The following is a 27,909-nucleotide window of genomic DNA, read 5'->3' as shown; positions in this document are numbered from 1 at the left end:
AATGTTTCTATCCTAATTAAGCAAACTTTGATCTTAACACAACTGACAGTCCTTGCAGTGGTGTGCAGTGGCAACTTTTTATGTGCATTTGAGCTTCAGATGGGTTCTGGTAACACCTGCAGGCACTCAAGTGATGTGCAAGTTTAGTGATATATGATTTCCTAAAGAGAAAAGGAATGGATCTTAAATTAGGTTGTAAATTTCAGGAAAACGTTGGGAGTTTGAATTCAGGTCCTACATAGTTTACCATTTTAATTTATTGTGATGGTAATATCAATCATTCTTAATCAAGCTGCAATTATACAAGAGTACTGGTGGGGTATAACGTACAATTGTCATTGGTCTCACTGCAGGTCATGTTGTCACAAATGTCACAGGTCTTCCGCCCTAATGGCCAACTTTCACATGGTGAAGATGATATGTTGCATACCAATTTCATCAGAGGTATTGCTCTGTGTCACCACGTGGTGCAGACTGCCACGTTGTCAGTATTGCTTTGATTATGATAAGTCCACCAATAATCTCAGGTGGACAGTATCAAGTAATTAAGATATAATATTTGGTTGTTGTCTCATGTTTTGCAGGTAATTATCTTTTTAGGATTTTTTAGCACAATCAGGGGAGAACATACTTCCTGTAGCCCAGTGAGATCTATGGCTAATTCCATTCTAATATCATGAAATTAATCACAGCCTCTTATTTAAGTGATTTCCCCTGGTTGAATTTTTTTTTCTTACAATCAGCTATTAATCTTTGTATGGCCATGACATCTTCCACTGGCTGAGTTTTCCCTAGTCAATCAAGTAGTTGAACCACACCAGCAAATTGCAGGATGTTGAGGGCAAAACATGCATCCTTACTTAAGAGGCAGCTTTGTTGGTTGTGGACAATGCACACATAATTGAAAATTTGATATTCTTGGTGCTGTAGTAAGCTTGAGCATTTCTTCCATGCTAGGTTTTATTCCACCTGCACAATGCATCTCCAAATCTATAGGCTATCATGGTATTAGGTTCAACAAGACAGGGACTGTTGCTCCTCTACGGAGCTTAAATTGCATGAGGTATCCATTAGAACACCTACATTCAGTCATATTTAGTTGTGGCAGAGATCCCATTTGGATTCCCTTGAGTATCTTCTCCAATGCAGAGATATCCTCAAATGCAGGCATATCTTCTAAATGAGATGGATGGTTTTGTGGTTGGACTCACCATTGCACAAGCTTTTTTGGAACTGGTTCAGACTTAAGTACATCGTTTAGAAGTTACCTATTTTTTAATAGGTATAACACACTTTTGTTATAACTCGATACTGTCTTTGCTTGAGAGAGCTTTCTGTTCCACAATGCTGACACTGACTCTTAGCATCAGATGCTTTGCCTACTTTTTGTGTTTTTTTTGTCATGTGTCTGAACCTTGAGGTCAATAGGTTCTGTTTCTCTTCTTCAGCAAGTTTATTCTTCTCCTCTGAGTTTGTCTATGCTTTTTCTTCTGGTCTCTGCTTGCAAGAAAATTTGGACGGGCTTTTCCACACTTTAATCTTCCTTGGATTGCAAAGTATCTGATAAAGACTGATCAAAAATTCTGACAACAATTCTGTCTCTTATGAATTCTGAATGGAAGGTTCAGTGTTCGCAGGTTTCAGCTAATCTGTAGACATCATCAATGAAATTGTCTTTGGATTCTGCTGTAAATTGAATTCAATTAGATTTTGCCTGCTTGAGAATTATTTGTGTTCTTTAGATAAAGCAATCGTCAAAAGCTTTAAAAACCCATTCAAAAGTTTTTGCATCTTTGTGCATTTTCTGGTGTTTTATATAATTTATCAGAGGACCTATTGGCCATAATAGAGCATTGACATGTTCTGTTGCTGATTGACATTTAATTGTTGGCAGTTGGTATTTAATTTTGAAACAATTCTTTATCGTCAGAATGTTTTCTTTCCCCACAAATTTCAATGTTGTGCTTTGTTAGAATTGTCTCTGAAATTGAATCAGGAAGAATACAATATGTCTTTGACATTTCTCTTTAATGTAAAAACTTACTAAACTTATTACTGTGGAAGTATTTTAATATGTAATTTCTATTTCATTTTAAATTTGATATTCTATATTCTACAGTTAGCTTTTCCAATTCTGTATCTCAGTCGAACTGGAAGAGATTCTTTGGATAAAACTATAAGTTGTATTTACAGTCTGCTCTCTAGTGATTCAAAGTTTAAGAATCACTTTTGAGATTCTCTTAAATATTTCAAACTTGTAAATAGTACTTCTGCAATATTAGTATAACCTTACCAGATTTAGGAATCAAATAGAGCTTCCTGCTCTTTGAACTAGCTGAAGGATTTCTGGGCATTTTGAAAAGAGGTTTGTGGCTTTTTCTGCTTTTGTTGTAATGAATTGTGCATTGTTTCCCCAGAAGGAAAGATGCATTTGTGCTCTTTGTACAATTAAAATATTCTATTATTTAAATAAAATTTTTCTTGCTTCTGAATGCTTTTCCTGGTCTTAATCCTCTGCACTAGACTTATGATATTTAAGTGCAGATCAGATATTCTCAACTTGGATTTAAAATTGTAACCGATTAAAATTTTGCAGTTGTATCACATTGGTGCCCATTGACAACTGCTGCAATGCTTTTTTTTCCATTAAGTGCTTGTGCTTTATTGTTCGCAGCCCTTTAGCCTGGGTTTTGCACCATTCTGATACATTTTCTATCCTTTTCCCTTTGGGACTGCTGATGCCAATCTGATTGCATTTTGTCTGATTCCTCAGACCTTGCACCATATAATTGCCCAAGTATGATGAAATGTAGCCCATGTTGGTTTTGTTCTAAGCTTTGTTTCCACCCCAGGGCTGGTTTGTCTTTTGGCATAAGAGTACAGCTGCTAGCTGTTTCAGTTCCTACAAGAAGTAAGTAAGGACTGCAGATGGTGGAGATCAGAGTGAAAGAGGGTGAGGCTCATTCCTGATGAAGGGCATGTGCCTGAAACGTTGATTTTCCTGCTCCTCAGATGCTGCCTGACTGGCTCTGCTTTTCCAGTACTCTTCGGCTCAGCTCCTACAAGCCTGAATTTGACTGATAGCCATTCAAACTCTTTCAGCGCCTGACTGACAAGCTGATCCTTTCTGAAATGTTTCTGCAAGTAAAGCAGCAACTCACTTTTTTGCAGGAATTTCTTTGTTCCTATCTCTTTGAATTCCTTATGGTTCTCATCACAGTTGGTTACTTTACTCAAATGTGTCCACCATCACAAACATGTTATAATAGTGATGAAAAGAGGTGACCACCAAGTACTTGCAGTTGGGATAGGGAGTAGCCACCAATCATTCTTTCTATGTTGGTCTATGGTCTTTCTAGCAGTTTGGGGCAAAAGGTGTATTATAAATAAGTCTCAGCAGAAGACATATTTATTTTTGGGTAACAAAATAATGTCTATTACATCTTAGCCGTGATGTGGAGGTGCCGGCGTTGGTCTGGTGTGAACAAAGTTAAAAATCACACAGCACCAGGTTATAGTCCAACAGGTTTATTTGGAAGTACAAGCTTTCAAAGCACTCTCCTTCATCAGGTAGCTATCTAACAAAGGAGCAGCACTCTGAAAGCTTGTACTTCCAAATAAACCTGTTGGACTATAACTTGGTTGTGTGAGATATTTAACTTTATTACATCTTAATACTATATACAGGTTACTTGATACTGATAAGAACATGAGGAGTCAAAGACATGCATATCTTCAACTTCACTGAATGCCCCATCCTCTGCCTAGTGGCTGTGTTATACATCAGAATGGGCAAAACCTTGGCTTGGCTCAGATTAACCCGAAGGTATATGTTACCTTGTGTAACACAACCATATTCACTTGACATTTAATGGCACTTCTATAACTGAATTCTTCATTATCAATGCTCGCTGGTTACCAGTGACCAGAGGTTAAACTGTTTCAGATCTATAAGAGTCACTGGAGTGAAGAAAGGGTCACTGGACTCAAAACATTAACTTTGTTTTCTCACCAAGATACTGCCAGATTTTCAACATTTTCTGTTTTACATTGGCCACAAAAGCAGGTTAAGGGCTGGAAATTCCAAGTATAGGAGCTCCACATTTCACTCTCTAAAGCCTGTCAACCATCGGTAAGGCCTGAGTCACGAATATGATAGAATATTTCCCATATTCCCCATTGACATCATCTAGATGAAACTGGCAACACATCCATTCTCTACCACCAATTTACAGTGACAGTATGCACTGCAGCAACTCATGCAGGCTCTTTTGACAGCATCTTCCAAATCCACAACCTCTAACACCTAGTAGGACCACAAACTGCAAGTTCCCTTCCAAACCACACTCCAACCTGACTTGAAAAAACACTGTGATTCTTCATTGTCACAGGGTCAACATCTCCCTTCCAAACAATACTGAGAGTGTCCCTACATCATATGGACCATCGGAGTTTGAGAAGGCAGCTCACCACCTTCCTCAGGACCATTACAGATGGGCAATAAATACTGGTTGAGCCAGTGACAGTCACATCAAATGAATGACTTTTAAAAATTCAATGCTTGCTTTTTTTTCCAATAGCTCCTTGTTTTCTATGATGTCACTGAGCTTTAGCTAAGAAACTGACACCAGCAAAATGTTTTCATAATACCATAAATTCAAATGAGGGAACGTCTCCATGACGACCCCATTCTTTGGGACTGCCTGCTGTTCTGATTGCAGCCACCACTCCATTCTGGCGCTACTGGGGCAACAGAGCTGCCAGCCTCTGAGAATGGTAGCAATCTGTATTCAGATTCAGTAATATAACTGGGGGCCATGGTCTGACAGATAGGCTGCCAAACCACCCTGTCCATTAGGAATGTGGGAAATATGGCACCCTGCAAGCCCATAATACCTGCAAATAAAATCTCCAAACTCACATCATTCTTGATTTTACCTATACATGATGGCAAAGGGTTGTCCCATACTCTCCGATCTCCACTCAGGCACGTCAGTGTATTGCTTCCATGCAGTGTATATCCCGGGTTGCAGCTGTATAAGATTACAGTGTCGGCAAAGTGCCCTCCATCTCGCAGCTTGTAGCCGTAATTAGGAGTTCCTGGATCCTCGCACTTCACCAAATCAAAGCCTGTGAACAAGAAATTTTTCGCTGAAATTAGTTTTCATTGCTCAACAGAGACATGAAACCATGACAGAAAGAATTACATCACAACAGAATCAATCTTACTGCCACCTGTAAAACCATGCCCTATGCATGCTCCATTCGCCCGGGTGTGATGTGAGTTATAGGAGCAGTGTCTTTTGACTTTTGTCATTTTTCACTCTGTGATTGCTAGCAGAAACCCTCGACATCATCACTAGCTCAAAGCACTATTTCATTCTTCAGAAATTACAGTGGCACAACACTCATGTTCAAAATACATTGCTTGCCATTTAATTCACTGATAAATGGAATACAAAACACATTGCTAAGTCTACTGCCTAGAATCACTTGAGTGTGTCAAGCAGCCCAGTAACCATGGAGAAAATTTCACACATATGCCCATGCCCACACTTGGCATGTTACTTATGTAAAACAGCTAATAAACTTTTAAACTCTGCTACTTTAATATTTAAGTGATAATGGGGCTAACTTTAAACATGAATAGACAGAAAAATAATCTGGTATGACTTAGTCGACTGCCCTTTACACTCCACCAGAGTTTCAGCAAGGAGAAACCTCAGATGGGTTACATTACTGACAAAGAAGTCAATATCATTTGTTTTTTACCAAAGCTAATGTTGTAAGTGTCCACATTTCCCAATCAAAATGATAACTGCAAAACTGGCTGTGAGATATAGTTGAAGCTTTGTTTGGGAAATTTACTATTAAGTAAGACTAAGACCGCAAATTCCTCTCCCACGTGATTGAAGATGCCCTGCAATGCAATTCATCCACATCCCACGCCTCCACCCAAGAACACCACCCCTCCAACCGCAACAAGGACAGAACCCCTCAGTCCTCACCTTCAACCCCACCAACTTCCGCATAAATCGCATTGTCCGTTGACATTTCTGCCACCTCCAAACAGACCCCACTACCAGGGTATATCCCCACCCCTACTCACTTTCTGCAAAGACCATTCCCTCACGACTACCTGGTCAAGTCCATGTCCCCCAACAACCCACCATCCCCTCCTGGCACCTTCGCCTGCCACCGCAGGAATTGCAAAACCTGCGTCTACACCTCTGTCCAAAGCCCCAAAGGAGCCTTCCACATCCATCAAAATTTCACCTGCACTTCCACACATGTGGGTGCCATGGTGGCTCAGTGGTTAGCACTGCTGCCTGACAGCACTAGGGTCCCAGGTTCAATTCCAACCTCAGGCGACTGTCTGTGTGGAGTTTGCACATTCTCCCAGTGTCTGCGTGAGTTTCCTGCCGGTGCTCTGGTTTCCTCCTACAGTCCAAAGATAGGCAGATCAGGTGAATTGGCCATGCTAAATTGCCCATAGTGTTAGGTGCATTAGTCAGAGGGAAATGGGTCTGGGTGGGTTACTCTTTGGAGGGTCGCTGTAAACTTGTTGGGCTGAAGGGCCTGTTTCTACACCGCAGAGAATCTAATCTAATGTCATTTATTGTATCCGTTGCTCCCGATGTGGGAGACCGGACGCCTTCTCGCAGACCGCTTCAGAGAACATCTCTGGGACACCCACACCAATCAACCCCACCACCCCATGGCCAAACATGTCAACTTCCCCTCCCCCTCCCCTTCCCGCTCCCAGTCCCCCCACCCCCACCTTGCCGAGGACGTGCAGGTCCTGGGCCTCCTCCACTGCCACTCCCTTACCACCTGACATCTGGAGGGAGAACACTTCATCTTCCGCATCGAGACCCTTCAAACCCACGGCATCAATGTGAACTTCACCAGTTTCCTCATTTCCCTCCCTCCCACTTTACCTCAGTTCCCACCTTCTTTCCAGCACCACTCTAATCTTGACTCTAACCTCCAGCATCTGCACTACCCACTTCTGCCTTATTGACTTTTACAGACCAATTACTATAAATTGTCCAAAACGTATTTAAATGGATTTGAACTTCAGCTTTTGATCAGCAGAGAGTTTTATGTACCCAAATAAAACATGAGAAATCTAAAAAAAATTGATAATGTGTACTTGATGGTCAGTGCTGAGCAACAGAGACGAGTGAAGGCTGTTTCTTGACTTGGAGCTTAGCAAATCTCTCCAAGTTCTCCTGCTCCTGTTATGTATTCTTGTTATGTGGTCTGTGGATGCAGTTAATAACTTTCAAATGTTAATAAAAATGACAACAATAATAATAATTGGTGAAAGTTATGATGTCACCAAGTCAGGGCACAACATTTAGTCATTTAAACAGGTTTTTAAAAACTTATTCTGCTCTCAAATTACCCATTTTTTGTTCAACAGAAACAGCTAAGGAAAGAGAATTTTGGCAGCAGCACTGTTAGCATGTATCCCAGCATCGCAGTGCATGGGGTCAATCCTAATGAATATCATGAAGATTTGTTTTTCTGGAAATGCTCGGATTCTAAGGATTCATACTCAAATAGGTTTTCGACATTTGTTACAAGTTGAAACTAACTAAAATCAACACAAACGAAATGCACTCCAATCCAGAACTTCTTCAACTCAAGGATTTCGGTAGCAGCTTTTACCATAACTACACCTTGACGAAGAATTTGTGGCTGCACATTTTAAACTCAGATCCAGCCATTGGCACTGAATACACATCTAAAACAAAAGGCCTGATTGCAGCTTGAAATTCAACCCTGCGACTCATTTACATTACTTTGACAAGCTGCCAGTACCTGTTGTGCTCGAAAAACAGCTCACCCATATTAATTAGAAGAATGTCAAGCTTGTTAGGTGCTTTGGGGCCAATATTAAGTTCTGTGGGGGTGTACTCCTGCTGCTCACGGCATCATTATGACTTTTTTTCTTAAGATGTTTGTTCTTCCAAAAAAAAAGCCTCAATTTCAGAGTCATCAGCCAAATGATAATATTCAACACCAACACTGAGCTCCAAACTACAGATTTCCCCTTTCTTGGTGTCAATTTGAATCTGGCATCAAACTAAAGGGATCTTCCAGCATTCAGCAGTGATAATCAGCTCTTCAATGAATGCATTTTCACAAACTGCAAACCAACAATTAATCATCGTGAAATACACAGGAACAAAACTGAGGCATCAGTCAGCCTTTCTGTCCCTTAGGTCTCCTCCACCATTCAGTTAGGTCATGGTTAGCCATGATGTGGAGGTGCTGGTGTTGGACTGGATTGGACAAAGTCAATAGTCACACGAAACCAAGTTATAGTCCAACAGGTTTATTTTAAATCACAAGCTTTTGGAGTGTAGCTACGTTCCGAAAGCTTGTGATTTCAAATAAGCCTGTTGGACTATAAGGTGGTGTCATGTGACTTTTGACTTACATCAATGCTGATCCACCTCAATGCCATTTTCTTGCACTTAACCCCAGATCCCACCAAGATCCAGCAATCCATTGATTTTTACCATGAACACACTTAATATCTGAACCTCCACAGCCCTCCATAGTCGTGAACCCCTAATGTTTACTCACCTTTGAGTGAAGATACACTTCTTCTTTTCTCAGTTCTAAGTGGTCTACCTCTTATTTCTATACCACTCCCCTCCTATGGCAAGTATGCTTTCCTTCGTGAAGGTGACCAAACATTGTCTCTATATAATTGCAGAAGAACATCTTTCCTCCTGAACTCAAGCTTTCCTGTATTAAAGGCCATCATGTTATTTGCCTTCCCAATTGCTTGTTGTTTCTGTGTGCTAGTTTTGAGTGACTCATGAACAAGGACATTGAGTTCCCTTTGGATACCAATGCCCACCTAAATGGATACTTCCTCATTTTCCCACATTGTATTCCATCTGCCATGTCCCTGTCCAATCACTCAGTCTGTCTAAACCTTCTTAAACCTCTTTGCATCCTCCTCACAACTCACATTCCCACCTGGTTTAGTATCATCAACAAACTTAGACAGATAACATTTTTGGCCTTCAGCCAAAGGATTGATCCAGACTGTGAACAGTTAGCATGGACCAAAGACAGGATGGTAAAAATAGAAACGAACCAACAGCTATGTGTCAGTCTGCACCTTCCCTTCCCAACTGTGCTGACTTTCCCATGGGTGGGAAGGAATGTGGTAGGTAGTGGGGTTTCTCAAGATTTCCCAGGGGTCCGTCAGCCATTTGAAATCTCTGAAGCAGACCAACCTCCAAGCCAGCTTTAACAAGGCTGACAGTGCTGAATCAGTTTTGATTGATAGAAAGAAAAATATAATTTTGCCAAGAACCTCTTAATACCCTATATGATGTCCCAGCTCTCCATTTATTCTGCCAAGATGACAAAATTGATCATGTCCTTTGTAAGGCCATGTTCAGAAAATGACTCACTTCCCTGGTTTCCCAGCTCCATTCCCAATCCTCTGGCTACTAAATGGGTGGTACACCAGTCACTGGGATCACTGAGATGTTGATCCTTTGAATATCCAGTCCTAGAAACAGCTAAGGTACAAATGATTGCTTCCAAGTCATCACATCATACCCAAACAAACCGCCTTCAGAACGATGTAGGTTAGCTCCTATATTTAGGCTCCTTTCTAAAATTTTGTCATTAAGTCCAAAAGACCACCTTCAGGAGATGTGACACACACTCATAGTTGTGGTAAACATAGGCCAAGCTCCCTTCTATTTGCATTGAGGTCAATTATAAGATATATAACAGCAACCATGCTTGTGACCTATCCAGCAATATTCCCCAGATGTGTACAAAGTTTGAAAGAACATTCCCAGTGGTGAGCCCTTTCTGTGCAATGTATTTATGATGACATTCTCCATGGGGTAGATGGTCTTACTTGCTGTGTCCATAGGTATTGGAAAATTTCAACAAAACGGTCTTGCAAATTGAAAATTACTGCCTGCTCAGTGAGCTCCTGTTGTTTGACAGAAAGCAAGGGGGAAAGCAAATACAAACATACATGTAAGTGATGAAGTACTCTGAGAAAAAAAATGTTGATATTCATCCCCTTTGTTATTATGCACCCTCAGGGATTCTGCTTGCTTTTCATTTTCAAAGAATTGAATCAAGTGACGTCGGCATTCCCAGGATTTAGATACTCTCCACATGCCTGTTTGATACGTAAGTGCTGATGCAGTGACCTTCAAGAGACTGATTTCTGTGTTGTTTTCAAAAGTCCTCAATGCCACTAAATAAATATTAAAGAATGCAACAAGATACAATTGTAGAGACATCTCGTTTGTGAGAAACTGCTTAAAGGCATCTTTGTTCTGTGTCTGGTATTATTATACCCAGCCCAGCACAATAAATATTGGCAAGAAAAATATAAATTGCTGGAAAAACTCAGCAAGTCTGGCAGCATCTATGAAGAGAAATTGGAGTTAATGTTTCAGGTCGAGTGAGCCTTCCTCAGAACAGGTCACACGTATGAATGTTGGTGCTAATACAGGTTCCTGGAAAAGTTAGGTGCTCCAATCACTAACATTAATATTCCTCAACTTGATGACAATAGAAAGATGCAGTGGGGAAGCTAATGGTTCACAGATAAATTAGCACAGAGAGAGACTTTGTGGCAATATAGAAAAAGGGAGGAAAGGACAGAAATGGAGGAATGTTTGCATCTTGTTTGCAGTGGAAAGAAGTCATCAAAGTTTGTTAAGAAATTGACTATAGGTTCATGCACTGCTTCTTAACCAAATACATTTCAAACTAGTGAACATAAACTATAATATGTTAAACTTTAGAGCTGCATTATAGAGTCATAGAGATGTACAGCATGGAAACAGACCCTTCGGTTCAACTCGTCCATGCTAACCAGATGTCATAAATTAATCTAATCGCATTTGCCAGCACTTGGCCCATATCCCTTTAAACCTTTGCTATTCTTATACACATCCAGATGCCTTTTAAATATTGTAATTGGACCAGCCTCTACTACTTCCTCTGGCAGCTCATTCCATACATGCACCACCCTTTGCGTGAAAAAATTGACCTTTAGGTTCGTTTTAAATCTTTCCCCAGTCACCCTAAACCTCTAGTTCTGGACTCGCCCAACCCAGGAAAAAGACCTTGTCTATTTACTCTATCCATAGCCCTCATGATTATCCAAACATTTATAAGGTCACTCCTCAGTCTCTGATGCCCTGGGGAAAACAGCCCCAGTCTATTCAGCCTCTCCCTATAGCTCAAACCCTCCAAACCTGGCAACATCCTTGCAAATCTTTTCTGAACCCTTACAAATTTCACAATGTCCTTCATATAGCAGCGAGACCAGAATGTACACAATACTCAAAAAGTGGCCTAACCAATGTCCTGTATAGCCACAACATGACTTCCCAACTCCTATATTCAATGCTCTGACCAATAAAGGAAAGCACACCTCCTTCACTATTCTGTCTACCTGAGACTCCACGTTCAAGAAACTATGAACTTCAAGGTCTCTTTGCTCAGTATAACTTCCCAAGACCTTACTATTAAGTGTTTAAGTCCTGCCCTGATTTGCTTTCCAAAATTCAGCACCTCAGTTTATCCAAATTAAATTCCATCTGCCACTCCTCGGCCCATTGGCCCATCCGATCAAGATCCTGTTGTAATCGGAGGTAACTTTCTTTGCTGCCCACTACATCTCCAATTTTGGTGTCATCTGCAAATTTACCAATTGCGCCTCCTATGTTCACATCCAAATCATTTACATGAATGATGAAAAGCAGTGGACCCAGCATTAATCCTTATGGTACACCAGTGGTCACAGGTCTACGGTCTGAAAAGCAACCCTCCACCACTAACCTTTACCTTCTACCTTTCAGCCACCTTTTATAACTTTTGCCATTAGATTACGAAATACTTTCTTACTTTAAAACAGTGTGTGCATTACAGAAATACTGTAAGTGGCTATAACATGATATAAATGCAAATCCTTTCTTTCCATCATGATTTTACAGTAAATGGTCATAATCCCAGCTAATGATACGCCAGGACAACTCCAATTCTAGCATGGAAACTAGTTTTGACAGATTATTTTTAAAGTGCTCCCAATTTTCACGTGAATACTCACAAAATTGAGAGCTTAGAATTTCTCAGTTTCGGATCACCTGCAGGTTTCAAACCAAATCCTTATGGTCAGGAATCTGGAAAAACTAAACTCCTGCTGAGGTAATTTATTACACAACATCTCTGCCTTCACAGTTCGAAAAACAAATGTGAGTATTTCAAGCTGAGATAGCTAAGTTACTGACCAGTAACTTTTAGGGAATCAAGGGCTATAGGAAAGGCCAGGAAAGTAGACATGGAGAGGATTGGATCAGCCATGACCCTATTAAATGGCAGAGCAAGCTTAAGGAACCAAACAACTTACTCCTGTTCTTAGGTTGTATTGTCCCAATTTCCTGAATTCCTCTGAAAACTCTTTCCGAGGAGAAAAAATACATCAATTTCTGACTGCAATCATGTCTACTCCAAACTGCCCTAAAAATCTTTTGATCTCTGGCTTTTCAAAAGAATAACAATCCTTCCTTATTCTGAACTGAAAACAAGCTAATGACACGTTTTCATGAACACATGAGATATATCAACAGCCATTCATTTTCTAAGCCATGTTGGATTAGTTCACAGTTCCAGAAGGACTTTCTGACCTTGTTTCTTTTTGAAAAAAAGGAAAACCCTCACAAAAGTAACCCGAAAAGGAAAAAAAAAAGAACACTTGTGAGTGATACGTAATGGTGCAACTTGTCTATATTCTTCAAAATAGAGCTCCAGTACATCCAGCACATTCATTTCCAAATATTACTGTGCTTTTTAAATACTGTTTTCCTAACATCCTATTGTCACTAATTTGAATTTTGAACTCTAAACATTACACAAATGAGGTCACAGACCAGTCAGTTAAAGCATTTAGAGTGATGCAGTTGATAATTCAATCTGTCCCAGGGAAGTGTACTAACAAGTCAGACAGTGTTTTTTCCCCCTCAGAAGCACAGGCTTCAAAGCAGCTTAAGCATCAGAGATACCTTCTCCTCTATCTACATTTTGAACTGCATGTTTAGTGCAAATCTCATTAACGCTGATTGACCTGTTTGCTAATTAATTTAGCCACTTGAAAAAGTAGTGGAATATAGTTTAACATATAGGTTAATCCGATTAGAAAGTGCTACCAGCACCCAAGATGGGTTTCTTACAGAACTAAAGCAATGCTGTTGCAGTAAAAGCAAAAGGCATGTTTTATTCAGGAAACAAAGAACACAAGGGTCTAAAACAACATGCACAGTGGGATAGATTTTTGTCTTCACAATCTCAGCAGTAATTTAGCAAAAAGGATCATTTGCCTTTGGTAAAAAAAACGATTCTCATTCCTTGATTTGTAGTAGAATTATAATGAGGCAGGTTATCCATAAAATGTGATAATACAAATTATTATCTCAGCAGTGAAGTTGAAAATTCACTCGAGTATATTCTATGATATCAGTGCAATTCACAAATAGTTCCTCCTCCCTTTCATTGGTTCCAAAATAATGCCAAACCATCAGATGACCATATTAATAGATTTTGTTTTCACTGTTTTGAATAACTGATCTCAGAAGGTTCAAAGTCAATGGGATTTTGAAACTCATCTTTTTGGATCCACTATATAAATGTAATTCTTAAAGTAGAAGTGTTTTGATCCTTTCATAAAACAAGTTGAAATAATCCCTGCCACAGGATAGGCAAGCTCAGTTATAGAGGCTGAACACAAGATACACAGGTCTGTGATCATGAATTCTCACCTAAACACTTCAATTCAATTGCTTCACAGCCAATTTCTTAGATATCAGGTAATTGGTAGATCATAGCATTACAATACACCTTAGCTGAAACTGGATTTGCAATTCAACAAGCGGCACAAAAAGGCATCCTTGTATTAATATTGCTGCATATATGTGCCTCTGGCTCACATTTTCCTGACTGTTCACTCAGAGCTGGACAAGTTTGGATGCTAACTACACACTAATAGCACAAATGGTGCAAGGGAAAGGGATTCAAGTTGCGAGGATATTGGGACCGATTCTGGGGAGGTGCAACAGTGCAAGATGGATGGGTCACACCTTGGCAGAATTGGAATTGATGTCCTGGGGGAGAGCTTAAACTAAAATGGCAGGGCAATTGGTAAAGAGGGAAACAAAGGAAAAAAAGACAAAAGCCAGAATTGGCAGAGAATTCAAGCCACAGTGCAAAATAATGTAAACAGAATTAAAAATGCTCAGACAACAAAACTTAAGGCACTGTGTCTTAATGCATGGAGCATTTGCAATAAAGTGAATGAAGTTGCCACACAAAGATATAAACTGATACAATACAGTTCGGATTAGAGAGACATGGCTGCAGGGTGACATGGGATGGGAACTGAATACCACAGCATCAGGAGGTGCTGTGGGGGCATGGGCATATGTTGGTAGTGGAGGTGGAGTGGACCAGAGTATCCTGGAGAGAATGCCAACAAGGGAGGGGAATGTGATTGGCATCTTCTAGAAGTGGCAGAAATGGTAACTTATGATTCTTTGCATGTAGAGGGTGATGGTGTTGGAACTGAGGACCAGATGGACCTTATCAGTGTTGTGGGGTGGGCTGGGGAGGGAAGGGGCGAGGGCAGAGTCTGTTTGAAAAACAGCACCTGGGGACTTGCCAACCCATGGTTTCATCAGTTTGGTCAGCAACACTTCTCAAGATTTAGATGCACTTTTCTCCTTTCAGACTGAATGGAAGAATCACGTATCCTATGGTCACTATTATATTAGGGTGCCTTCACTCAGAGGTCTGCAATTATTCTAATCACAATGCACACTATTAAGTCCAGAATAAGATATCCACTAGTTGGTTCCAGAACATGCAGTTCTCAGCCTCTCTCAAAAGTATTTTATGAATTCCTTTTGCAGGTTACCATTGCCAATCTAACCTTTCCAGATTACACACAAATTATTGACATTTTTATTACAAACACACCCGAATGTTTCTTCTTCCGTACTTTGTTCTATGTGCTGACTACTGTTAGAATGGCTGAAAGGCCATTCCTATGAGCAACTTCTTCTCCCCAGTATTCCTCACCTTCAATATATTCAGCATCCTAACATCTTGAACCAAACCAGTCTGTAATAAATCCACCAATGCCATCCTTGCTCAACAATGCTACTCCTCCACGTTTACCCTACTTTCAATTTTTCTCGAATATCATACACCCCTTACAGCTTGCACATGCTGTTAACTGTGATCAATGATGACACTCTCGTCACTTTAAAAACAATTGTAAATACTCGCTGAAAGACATCCTTATTTTTGTGCAGAACAAGGTGGCACCCAATGAAAGGCAATAACTAGAAGGGAGCTTGCATGCCTATCAGTCCTAACCACCATGAAGTACAGTTCAGAAAGAACCAAAAATGGTGATCTTCCTTGCAAAGCGCAGCTCCTCCTCACCCACACACACTTTTCATTTTCCAATGGATAATGGGAATATATCTTGCATACCTTCCTCTCCTGATTGATAAGTGAGAAAAATGACAATAGTAAGAGTAGTGTATAGATCCCCAATAGCAGCCACGCCCTGTCCACCTCCCTTCCCTCTCCAATTGCAACTCATCCAAGCATCTACTGCCCATATCCTAACTTGTTCCAAGTTCTGTTCACCTATCCCTATGCTCATTGACCCGCATAAACTCAATTTTATAATTCCTACACTGTAGTATAAATCCATGCTTGGCCTTACCTCTTCCTATTTCTGTAATCTCCTCTTGCCTAGCAACTCTCAAGATACCAATTCTCGTCTACTGCAGATACAACTAATATTGGTCCTCATTAATTGGCCGACCTCTCTCTCTCTCTCTCTCTCTCTCTCAATCATTAAAGAGCTCCTTAGCGTCTACCTCTTGGTTTCAACTCCACTCTTAATAACTGTATGGGTCCCAATATTAAACTGCCGCATTTTAAACAGCTTAGGATATCCTAACATAGTTAAAGGTATTGAAGAAATCAAAGTGCTAGTGTTTTAAGAATCAACAATGGGGTTTTTAAAATACTGTCGCAAAAATATATCAACAAACCCTGAATGTCAGTCTATTTATAGTTTGCTAAAACAAGGAATACCATTTAATATTTAACAACTATTGTGCATGTTGTGTGAATGTGTGTGTGTGTTTTTGGGGGGAGGAAGGGGGGGGAGCGAGGTCAGTGGTGGGTGGTCATTGTTGGAGGTAAAATTTCCTCTTTACATGAGCTGTAGAAAGATCAAAAATGTTTTCACAATTTTGTGACATCTAGCCCACAGGCTAAAACATCCATGTCTTGTATGTAACACCACAACACATCTGTTAAGAACTGAACATTCAGTACCAACTCTGAACAAGACAACAGAAGCAGACCTTGCATTTATATGGTGAATTCACTTACTTGCATATGTTAACTCAAATCCATGGCCAGTCCCTGTTCCATTTGTATTAAACTCCAACCATATATGGTTTGATGTGCTATTTAACACAACTCCCAGCAATTCAGATTCAGTAAACACTCCAAGGGACCGATATGTGTTGTCTCTTCCATCATACACCTAAAATAGTAGCAGATAGAAGTTTCCAGTTGTTAACGGTATGTTAATTATATTCTTAATTTACACAGGTGAAGAGCATTGTTAAATTAAGTACCACGCATAAAAGAGGGATTGCTGAGACATGTGGGTAACAGGAAGCAAACAATAGAAGTATTCATCTCTAGTTTTATTTATTTTAACATTTACTAGTTCAGATTTGTTGCGACACACCTTTGCAGCAAGGCTTCTAGCCCAGACGTAGAGAGACAACTACTGCACCACAAGAGTCATAATTTCCAATTTTATACTTTTTGATTTGGGATAAATTTAATACCTAGGAGAAAGTGAGGACTGCAGATGCTGGAGATCAGAGCTGAAACATGTGTTGCTGGAAAAGCGAGCAGGTCAGGCAGCATCCAAGGAGCAGGAGAATCGACATTTCGGGCATAAGTCCTTCTTCAGGTAGGCCACTGAGTCTGCGCCACCATTCCATCAGACCATGGCTGATCTGATAATCCTCAACTCTGCTTTCTTAGCTATTCCCACAATGCTTGACTCACTTAATAATTAGTAATCTGTCTATTTCAGCCTTGAATATAATCAAGGCCTTGTGAGGTCAATAATTCCACAGATTTACCATTCTCCAAGTGAAATAAAAATCCTCTTTATTTCTTGCCCTAAAGGGTAACTCCTTATCCTAAGGTCATGCTCTCTGGTCCTAGATTTTCCCACAAGGGGAAGCAACTGCTCAGTATCTAAAATGTCAAGTTCCCCATGAATCTTACATGTTTCAATAAGGTCACCTCTCATTCTCCTGAATTCTAATGAGTACAGACCCAATATATTCAACTTCTTTTCTCAGTATCTCATACTAGTGAATCTAGACTGCCTATAAAGCCAACATATCTTTCATCAGAAAAAGGGACCACAACTGTTCACATAATGCATGTAGGTCTAAAAATGCCTTGCATAGTTTTCACACATTTTCCCTATTTTTATACTCAATTTCCTTTGAAATAAAGGCCAACAGTCCATTTGCTTTCCTTATTTCTCACTGAACTTGGATGCTAGCTATTTTGTGATTCATTCTCTAGGACCCACCAATTCCGCTGTGCTGCGACTTTCTTCAGTCTTTGTCCATTCAAATAATATTCAGCTCTTCAATTTTTCCTGCTAAAGTGCAAACGTGTCATTTTCCCACACTATATTCCGTTGGCAAGTTTTTTGCCCATTCACTTAACCTACCCATGTTTCTCTGTCAACCCCTGTAATCTTCACTGTTTTCCTCCCCCATCTATTTTTGTGTCATCTGCAAGCTTGATGACAGTACAATCACTTTCATCATACAAGTCATTCATATAAATTGGATGTAATTGTTAACCTGGCATGGAACCCTTTACTGTCCTGAAATTTCCTTCTCCATCCAAACACTTTGTCTTCTGTTAGTTACCCAATCCTCTATTCATGGTGGTATACTACACCAACATATTTTTTAAGTAGTGTTAGGTTCAGTATCTTTTTGAATGCCTTTTGAAAATCCAAATATATTACATTGACTGGATACCCTTCAGTTACCCTGCTTGTTTCCTTCTCAAGGAATTGTAATTAATTTGTCATTTTTCCCCCATCATTAAGTCATGCTGACTCTGCCATTTATCTAAATGCCTGCTGCTACATGCTTTTATAATAGACTCCAACATTTTTCAATGACAGAAGTTATGTTAACTGACCTATGTGAAAGCATCCATAATTCTTTTTTACTGGATTGACAAGCTCAGTTTAAAATAATGCATTCACTCGCTTTCTGTACTTAAACAAAAAAAAAATTATTGCGAACTGTCCAATCTATGTAAGTAAATAAACACAAATTACTAATTTATAACTCTGCATAACTTCAACTCTACTGTTTTTAAATTGTTCCCTTTCACAACCAGACAGACATTTAAAGTTTGCAAACAGTGTAAAAAAGAAACATGGAAGAGCTTCAAAGGATCAAAGTGGATCGTAGGAATTGACATTGTTTTATTTTGGTTTCTTCCGATTCCTTTCTGTACTTTCGCAGTAGGTCATTATTTGTACACCAATGCTGTCTTTCATTCACAGGTTGAGAATTTTCCTCATTTAGCATCTTTGAAAGTGACTTTTCCTTGTCATTTCAACTAAGTAAAGAAATTTGTGAGGAAAGCTAATTGAGGACCCAGTTAGCTGTTATGGAATCTTTCTGGTCCCTCCATACTGGAGAGAGACACAGGGAGAGATTAATTGATGATTTATCTTTGAAAGCTAGATGGTTTCCCATTGCACTGGCCCAATACAAGCCATGGTCACATGGTCAGGAACCAAACAATACCTTGTTGCCAAGCAACTATCTCCTCATTCACAGCCCATCATCTCTCTGCTATCTTTGGTGTCTCAGCTCCAGGAAAATAGCAACAAATGACAATGTACTCCAATAAGCAGGATTTCAAAGCTGTGACATTGCTTTACAGTCTCCTTGGTTTAAAGCAGTATTTTCCTTTTTTTTGGAAAGATAAAGGAAATTAAAATGTGATATTTACAAAACATACAATCTAATTATTGGTTTGTCCTTTTAATACTTGAAATCCTCATAACATGTGAAGAAAGTGAAACTGAAAATAACTGGTGATAATTTTAACATTGATCATGGTGCAAAATGATATCGAATTAGTTAACCCTGACACATCCCGACTAATATTCCTTTCCATTCAAGTTAAAATTACCACAAGAAGTGAGAAATTCTTCGCGGTATGAAACTAATGAAGTTGGATTTTGATGCATTGATAACACGATATTGATAACATTGATAATAAGAATAATAGTTTTGTACCATGATATCCATTATTATACTGAGTATGAGAAAGAGAGGACTGCAGATGCTGGAGATCAGAGTCAAAAAGTGTGATGCTGTAAATGCACACCAGGTCAGGCAGCATCTGAGAAGCAGGAGAATCGATGTTTCAGGCATAAGCCCTTCATCAGGAATGTGGGAGGCATGGGTGGGAAGGGGGCCAAGAGATAAATTGGAAGGGGGGGGGGTTGGGGGAAATGTAGCTGGGTGGATGCAGGTGGGGGGTGATGTTGATAGGTCGGAGCGGAGGATGGAATGGATAGATGGGAAGGAAGATGGACAGGTAGGACAGTTCAAGAGTGCAATGCTGAGTTGGAGGGCTGGATGTGGGATGAGGTGGGGGGAGGGGAGATGTGGAAAATGGTGAAATCGACATTGATACCATGTGGTTGAAGGCTTCCAAGGCAGAAGGTGAGGCGTTCTTCCTCCAGGTGTCGGGTGGCTAGGATTTGGCAATAGAGGAAGCCCACAACTTGCATGCCCTTGGCTGAGTGGAAGGGGGAGTTGAAGTGGTCTGTCACAGGGCAGTCGTAGAGTTGTTTGGTGCATGTGTCCCAGAGATGTTCTCTGAAATGCTCCGTGAGTTGGCATCCTGTCTATCCAATGTAGAGGAGACCTCATCGAGAGCAACCGACACAGTAGGTGAGGTGTTTGAATGTGCAGGAAAATCTCTGCTGGATGTAGAAGGATTATTTGGGGCCTTGGATCGAGGTGAGGGGGAAGTATGTACATAGCTTTTGCACCTCTCGTGGTGGCAAGGGAAGGTGCTGGGAATGGAGGGTGGGTTGGTGGAGAACATATACCTAATGAGGGAGTCGTGAAGGGAATGGTCTCTACGGAATGCTGAAGGGGTATGGAAGGAAATCTATCTCTGGTGATGGTGTCTGACTGTGGGTGGCTGAAATGATGAAGGATGATCCACTGAATCTGGACATGAGTGGGATGGCACTGCACCACCCTCTTACCTGTCCACCTTCCTTCCCACCTATCTGCTCCACCCTCCACTTCAACTTATCACCATCACCCCACCTGTATCCACTTTGCCTTCACAGCTACCTTCTCCCCCAGCCCCAGCCCCAGATCCCAATTTATCTCTCAGCCCCCTTCACCCCACCCCACATCCCTGATGAAAGACTTATACCTGAAACGTCAATTCTCCTGCCATTCGGATGCTGCCTGACCTGCTGTGCTTTTCCAGCACCACACTCTCGGCTCTGATCTCCAGCATCTGAAGTCCTCACTTTCTCCGAGCCATTGTAAACTTACTGTGAAGCCTCTTCCAAGGATGTCCACCTTGAAGAAGTTCTCCACCTCCCTCCACAAAGATCTCAGTGAGTCTCTCTCTCACTGCAACCCACCAAGTCATCTCCTCTGTTCTGAAGCTCTTCAACCACATCCTGAAGCAGACCTGCTACCACAGCCATATCTCCTTCCTCAGCACCTGTCTATGCAAACGACCTATCCCACATGGACTCCAGATTACATTCAAGCCATCACAGTTTGGACCTGACCAGGACAACCAGTACCTACAGCAAATCCAAAGCCTCCCGAAATGGTTCTCCCTCTGGATCCTCTGCTCCACACTCGCAGCCTTGCGCTACCACCTACTGTCCCTGCAGTCAGCCCTGCCCCAGCTCACCACCATACTCCACCAGATCTGCAATGGACCCTTGCTGTTCTTCATCCTGAGAAGGATCCACACATGCAACAAATGTTTTTCTCTAGCTTAACAGACATCAAGGTACATAAAGTACACCAAACTCTTACATACTTACCTCCGAACCCAGGATTCCTCAATCATTTCAGAACCTTCTCCTCGGACACCATTAGCCACATGGCCTCTACAGTCACCATGACTGTGGCAAATGATGACATCACTTTTGTGCCAGCCATCTCAGAGACTGCAGCCATAGGGGACTAAAGCATCACCGTGCTCGCTGCCAGGACCAGCACCTCCGTGATCACCGCCAGGACCCACCACCTCCGTGATCTCCGCGAGGACCCACCACCTCTGTGAATGCTGCCATGACCTACCGTCTCAGTGATCACTGCCAGGAACCCTGCCTCCATGATCGCTGCCAGGACCCACCTCCTCCATGATTCCCACCAGTATCACCTGCTCAACGATTGCCGCCAGGTCCACCACAAATGCTTCCATCATGTCACTTCCGCCCCCATGGTTGCCATCGTCTTAGCCACTTCCACCCCCAACGGACTTCACTGACTGAAATACCAGCGACAAACACACAGCCGCCACTGAAGACACCGCAGACATCATACACAACATCACTTCAGCCACCATGGATGCCACCAAGTGCACCGCTTCTGCCCCTCTGACCACCATGGTGTACGCCACTTCTTTGGTGAGTCACCCATGATACCATGACCACACCCACTTCAGTGACAGTCTCCACCCCCACTCCCAACTCCAGCTCTACACCAGGTCCTAGCCCCCAGCCCTGCCGTGTTTTTACCACCCTCCCCCACCAACCGAGTTCCCCTTTACTGAGGATGAATGATCAGTCCTCAGTAAAGGTCTCACCTTCATTCCATTACGCTGCTGGGTCAACAAATTCCACACGTGTTGCGACATTGAATTTTTCTTCCAACACCTCCATCTCCAGGCTTACCTTTTCCATCAGGACTCCCACCCAACCCCCGAGGACCCCTTCTCCTACCTCCAACGTACTGCATCCACTCGGACACCCCGTACTGGTCTGTTATCCACCCTAGACTTCTTCATCTGTAACTACCGCCGTGATATTGACCACCTCAACCTGTCCACCACCTCACCCACTCCACCCTCTCATCCTTGCAAAGCGCAGGCCTCCAATCCCTTTGCTCCAGCCCCTCCTCACCATCAAACTCGTGGACAAGGGGGAAGCAATGGTAGTTTGGCACACTGACATCTATACTGCTGAAGCCAGGTGCTAACTTGCGGACACTTCCTCCTACTGCACCCTCGACCACAACTTCACCTCCCAGACCATCCACAACCTCATCACCTCAGGGGATCTCCCATCCACAGCCTCCAATCTCATAGTCCGGAAACCCCACACCGCCCAGTTCTAGCTCCTACCCAAAATTCACAAACCTGACTGCCCAGTTGACCCATCGAGTTGGCCTGCTCCTGCCCCACTGAACTTATCTCCTCATGTCTTGACACCATCCTGTCCCCCTTGACCAAGGAACCCCTGACATACATTTGGGACACCACTCATGCACTTCATCATCCCCATGACTTTCATTTCCCCAGCCCCCAACACCTCATCTTCACCATGGACATCCAGTCCATGTACACGCCCATCCGCCATGACGAAGGCATCCAAGCCCTCCATTTTTTTCCTCTCCTGTCAGCCCAACCAGTACCCGTCCACCAACATAATCATTTGATTGGCTGAACTGGTACTCACCCTCAACCTTCCCACTTCGTTCAGACCAAAGGGGTAGCTATGCCTGTCTCTTCATCAGATACGTGGGACAGTCCATCTTCCATGGTTATACCGGCACCATAACCCAACCTTTTTCTCTGCTACATTGATGGCTATATCAACGCCACCTTGTGCTCCCACGAGGAGATTTAACAGCTCATAAACTTCACGAATACTTCCACCCTTCCACGCTGATCTCAAATTCACCTGGACCAACTCGGACACCTCCCTCCCCTTCCTGGACCTCTCTGTCTCCATTTCCGGTGACCAACTCAACACAAACATCTACTTCAAACCCACCAACTCCCACAGCTACCTGGAGTAGACCTCCTCCCAAACCCCCTCCTATAAAAACACTATCCCTTACTTCCATTCCCTCTGCCTCTACCATATCTGCTCCCAGGAGGCACAATTCCACTACAGGACATCTCAGATGGCCTCCTACTTTAAGGATTGTAATTTTCCCTCCCACATGGTCAACAATGCCCTCCAGTACGTCTCCTCCACTTCCCACACCTCCGCCCTTGAATCCCACCCCTTCAACTACAAGAAGATTAGAAACCCCTCCGGTCCTCTCCTTCCATCCCACCAGCCTCCAGATACAGTGCATCATCCTCTTGTCATTTCCATCATCTACAGTAAGACCCCACCACCAGAGATACACTTTCCCTCTGCGACTCCCTCGTTAGGTCTAAGCCCCCCTTCCAACCCACTCTCCACTCCTGGCATCGTCCATTACTGCCGCAGGAGGTGTAAAACCTACGGCCACACCTCTCCCCTCACTTCCATCCAAAGTCCCAAAGGATCCTCCCACATCCAGCAGAGATTTTCCTGCACATCCAAACATCTCATCTACTATGTCCTTTGCTCATGATGTGGTCTCCTCTACATTGGAGACACAGGATGTCCAACTCACAGAACATTTCAGAGAACACCTGTGGGACACATGCACCAAACAACCCCAACGTCCTGTGGCCAACTACATCAACTCCTCCTCCCATTCCACCAAGGAGATGCAAGTCCTGAGCCTCCTCAACCACCAAATGCTAGCCACCCAACGCCTGATCGTCTGCCTTGGGACCCTCCAACCACACATTATCAACATTGATTTCACGAGTTTTCTCATCTCCTCTCCCCCCACCTCATCCCAGATCCAATCCTCCAACTCGGAATTGCCCTCTTGAACTGTCCTACCTGCCCATCTTCCTGCCCACCTATCTGCTCCATCCTCTGCTCTCTATCCCCATCACCCCTCACCTACATCCATCTATATCCTTCCAGCCACCTCCCCCCAGACCCAGCTTCTCCTCGCATTTATCTCTCTGTCCTCTTCCCCACCGACATTCCTAATGTAGGGTTCAGAAACATCGATTCTCTTGCTCCTCGGATGCTGCCTGACCTGCTGTGCTTTTACTGCAACACACATTTATACTGAGTATGGGTCATTTTCCTAGAATGCACGTTTCATCAATGTGATTTGGCTGTAACACAGTTGGTGAATTGGGGAATTTCTTTTTTAAAAACGTGAACCCCAGTTGGTTAGGATGGAATTCCATTTCCAGTTACATTAAAGACCACTCTCAGTGTTTACTTCAGGTCAAACAAAAGAGGTTGGGTGGCAGGGCAAATTTTTCCTCACCTTATCGTTGATATCTTTGAGCAAGTTTTTAAAAATTATTGCAGGAGTAAAGATTTGGATTTCAAAACTCTCTTCATTCTGGACAATGCATTAGGCCATCCTCCCACCATTGGTGAGCTTTCTGAAAACATCAAAATATTATTTCTACCTCTGAACACAACCTCTCTCATTCAACCCATGGACCAGGGTGCAATAGCAGCCTTTAAAGTTTATTATTTAAGGCACACATTCAGGAAGCTAATTGCAGCTACTGGGGAGATAATGAGGATAGTGTTCTTCAATTTTGGAAGAGTTTTAACATTAAGAATGTTATTGACACTATTGTGGAGGCCTGGGGTGATGTCAGTAAGGACTGCTTACATGCAGTTTCTTGCAGGAAGCTTCTCCTAGATTTTCTTCATGATTTTAAAGGCTTTGAACAATCAGAGGAGCTTCCAGCAATCAAAGAACATTGTGTTGCTCTTGTAAAGCAAGTTGGATTTGAAGAAATAGAGACTGATCTGAAAGAACTTGTTGCTGTGGGGAAAATTGAAGCTCGAGATAAAGACAATGAAGTCCAGCTACAGCACCATGAAAACTCCCCACTTCTTGTTTGTCTTCTATGCTGAGAGAAACTGAGAAGCAGTTGCAGCTCTCAGAAGATAATGACTATAAAACAGAACGCAGCAGGATAGCAGTTTGTGGCATAAAATCTTATCTGGCACCCTATGAGCAACTTCTTCATTAGAGAGGAATGATAGCAAAGCAGCAAAAACCAGGTGCCTTTTTTACCCCCCGAAACAGTCTGAGGACAATGAACTACAGCCTCCACTTCTGGACTAAATATTTTCTTTTGTCATAATCCTGTACCCAGAACTGCACCTAAAAGTAATAATGATGCTGATGATGGCCCTCAGCCCCTGTCTTAATAAAGTCCTGCAACTCAGCAAACTCAGAAAGCCCTTAAAGTGCTAAATATATTGTATTATTTCATTTAAACATAGGATTTTAACATTTACATAGACTGTGCTGTCATTTATGTTTGGCCAGCTACTATTTTTGTTTCAATTTTTACTGATATCTTTAGTGGTTCGCCTCAAATCCTGTTTTTCCTACAGGCCCTATTATTTCTACTGTGCGATTTTCATAACATGAGGTCTCAAGAGAACACAACTACCGTATTATAGCAGAACAGACTGTAATGCCATTGCAGTTTGTGTAAAATTTTCAATTAATTTTAACCTCTGACTAACTAGTAAGCAGCCTAGCAGAACAAGTCTCTGTGAATGCTGATATTGCCAATGAAAATAAGGAAAGCATCACTCATATCACTCATATTGAAAAATGACTTTGCATTCACATTTACAAGACAGGTCAGCACATCAGACATACTGAGGAAACTAATATTGAACCAGTGTCTGAAATTTAACACAATCAATTTGAGAAAAATAATAGTAATGAAGAAATAAATGGACTAAAGAGCTATAAATCCCTAAGATCAAGTGTTTTTCAGCTTTGAAAAATAGGCGAGAACATTAAGCTAAACTGTGGATATTGGAACTCTGGAACAAAAACAGAAATTGTTGGAGAAACTCAGCAGGTCTGCCAACACCTGTGATGCTGAGTCGCTCCAGCACTTTCCGTTTATGTTGTAGGTTACAACATTTCATAAGATTTGTACTGAGCAATAATCTTAATTCAGAGACAGTTCCTCTTGATGAGAATATCAGGAAAGAGAGAGAGAGAGAGTGTGGGTGCATGTGTATTTGCTTGACTTGACTGTCCTTCAGAATATTGCCAAGCTTCAATCCCTGTTTCCAGCTAAAATAGAATCAGTCTGCCTCCTTACTCTTCCCCATCGTAAAGCTAAGCTTCATTGATCCTCAAATAATCAATGTTTATTATCAGGGAATTGCTGGAAACTGAGAAGAGGTGACTGAATAGCTTGAAAACTTTCAGCTTATTAGAGAAAGCCCATATAGATTTGTTGTCTAGCTTCACAGAACAGCTGCAGAGAAGTCAAGACTAAAACAATGGATCACAGTCTCAGAGAAAGGGGTCAGCCATTTATGACTGATGTAAGGAGAAATGTCTTCACTCAAAACATTATGACTGTTTGGATTTCCATATCTCAGGCAGAGATGGATGTCTAGTTATATAGTGTATTGAAGTCATAGATCAATAGAGGTTAATCAACCTTTGAACATTGAAAGAATTAACGGACATTGAGAACAACCGCAAAGTTGGAATGGAGAGAGAGATCAATAGTGATGATCTTACTGAATTGTGAAACAAGCACAAAGGAACTGCAGACTGCCTTTGCATTCATCAAAGAGTCAAGTATATACTCTTTAAGAAATCCTGTCCAGAATAAAGGGCAATTGTCATGAACGAAATGAGGCCAATGCTGTCTGTCAATACTGCAATTTTAAATGTAGAAAATAGAACACCATTATTCAGCTATCCACAGACTTAATACTTAGGGCTCTTGTATAAACATCCAGATACTTCATCTTATCCTCACAAAACTATCAATGCTACCATCCTCATTGGCTCCCTCTTCCCATCTCCAACTATTCAACTATGGAAGCTGCATCACCCACACACAGTGCAGCATTGTTAAGCTGCCATCTCCCACAGGGCAAGCTGACACAAGAAAGAAACAGAAGAGTACTGGCATGGAGAAAAAAAACCTGCAACTCTTGAACTGTACAATAACAATAACATTCTGCTTCATAGTGTGTCAAATCATTAACAACTCACTGTACAAAACTCACTCTTATGTCTCCTCAAATTGCCAGTTAACTTAGACTGAATTTACTGGTTCTTGCACAAATTCCAGAAGGTTGTCTATGTTGATGACATTGTACATCTGAGGCAGATATCAACTCTAAGGAAAGGAAATAGAGCATTACATCTTGGACCTCTTGAAAAGCTACTTCCAGGGCTGCAACAAGGCCAAATCCACCGAAGACAGCTCTGTCATCATCCCATCTGAATAACAACGTTGTTCAGAAAGAAAGGGGAAAAACAAGGAGCAAGCTGCCTCACTAAATGAAATTATACCAATTAAAATTAAATAAATTTCATTTGAATATGTAAATATCTCCAGAATTTTCTCAGGATGGCTGTCTTGATCCAACAGTGCCTAGTGTTCCTCGCTTGGCCAGCTGCCTCTGGTAATTAACAGCTGATTATCAAAGATCAGGACATAACTCTGTAAAAGTGACAGAGACTCCGCTGTGACCCAATCAATGTGAGGGGCAACAATAAAAAGAAAATGTGCAACTATTAATAAATTGTGATATAAATGGGGAAAGGTAATAAAGGGATACATTCTAAATAAGTGATCTTAATTGTGATATTGGAGCAT

At 41.7% G+C, this 27,909-nt stretch overlaps 1 protein-coding gene across 1 annotated transcript in view; it reads right to left on the bottom strand.

Annotated features, from left to right (window-relative positions):
* LOC122548600 (CUB and sushi domain-containing protein 1-like) overlaps nucleotides 1-27,909 on the bottom strand; it is a 2,366,391-nt gene that overhangs the window by 432,551 nt on the left and 1,905,931 nt on the right. Inside the window, exons 23-24 of the mRNA XM_043687435.1 lie at nucleotides 16,483-16,639; nucleotides 4,939-5,130 (exon numbers count right to left, since the gene is read on the bottom strand). Coding sequence (XP_043543370.1) covers nucleotides 4,939-5,130; nucleotides 16,483-16,639 — 349 coding nt within the window. The remainder of the gene's footprint in view (nucleotides 1-4,938; nucleotides 5,131-16,482; nucleotides 16,640-27,909) is intronic.

Source organism: Chiloscyllium plagiosum, chromosome 3 (assembly GCF_004010195.1).
Source record: "Chiloscyllium plagiosum isolate BGI_BamShark_2017 chromosome 3, ASM401019v2, whole genome shotgun sequence".
Classification (NCBI taxonomy): Eukaryota; Metazoa; Chordata; class Chondrichthyes; order Orectolobiformes; family Hemiscylliidae; genus Chiloscyllium; species Chiloscyllium plagiosum.
Note: the sequence above shows the minus strand (reverse complement) of the source record. Positions and strands in the feature narration are given on the sequence as shown.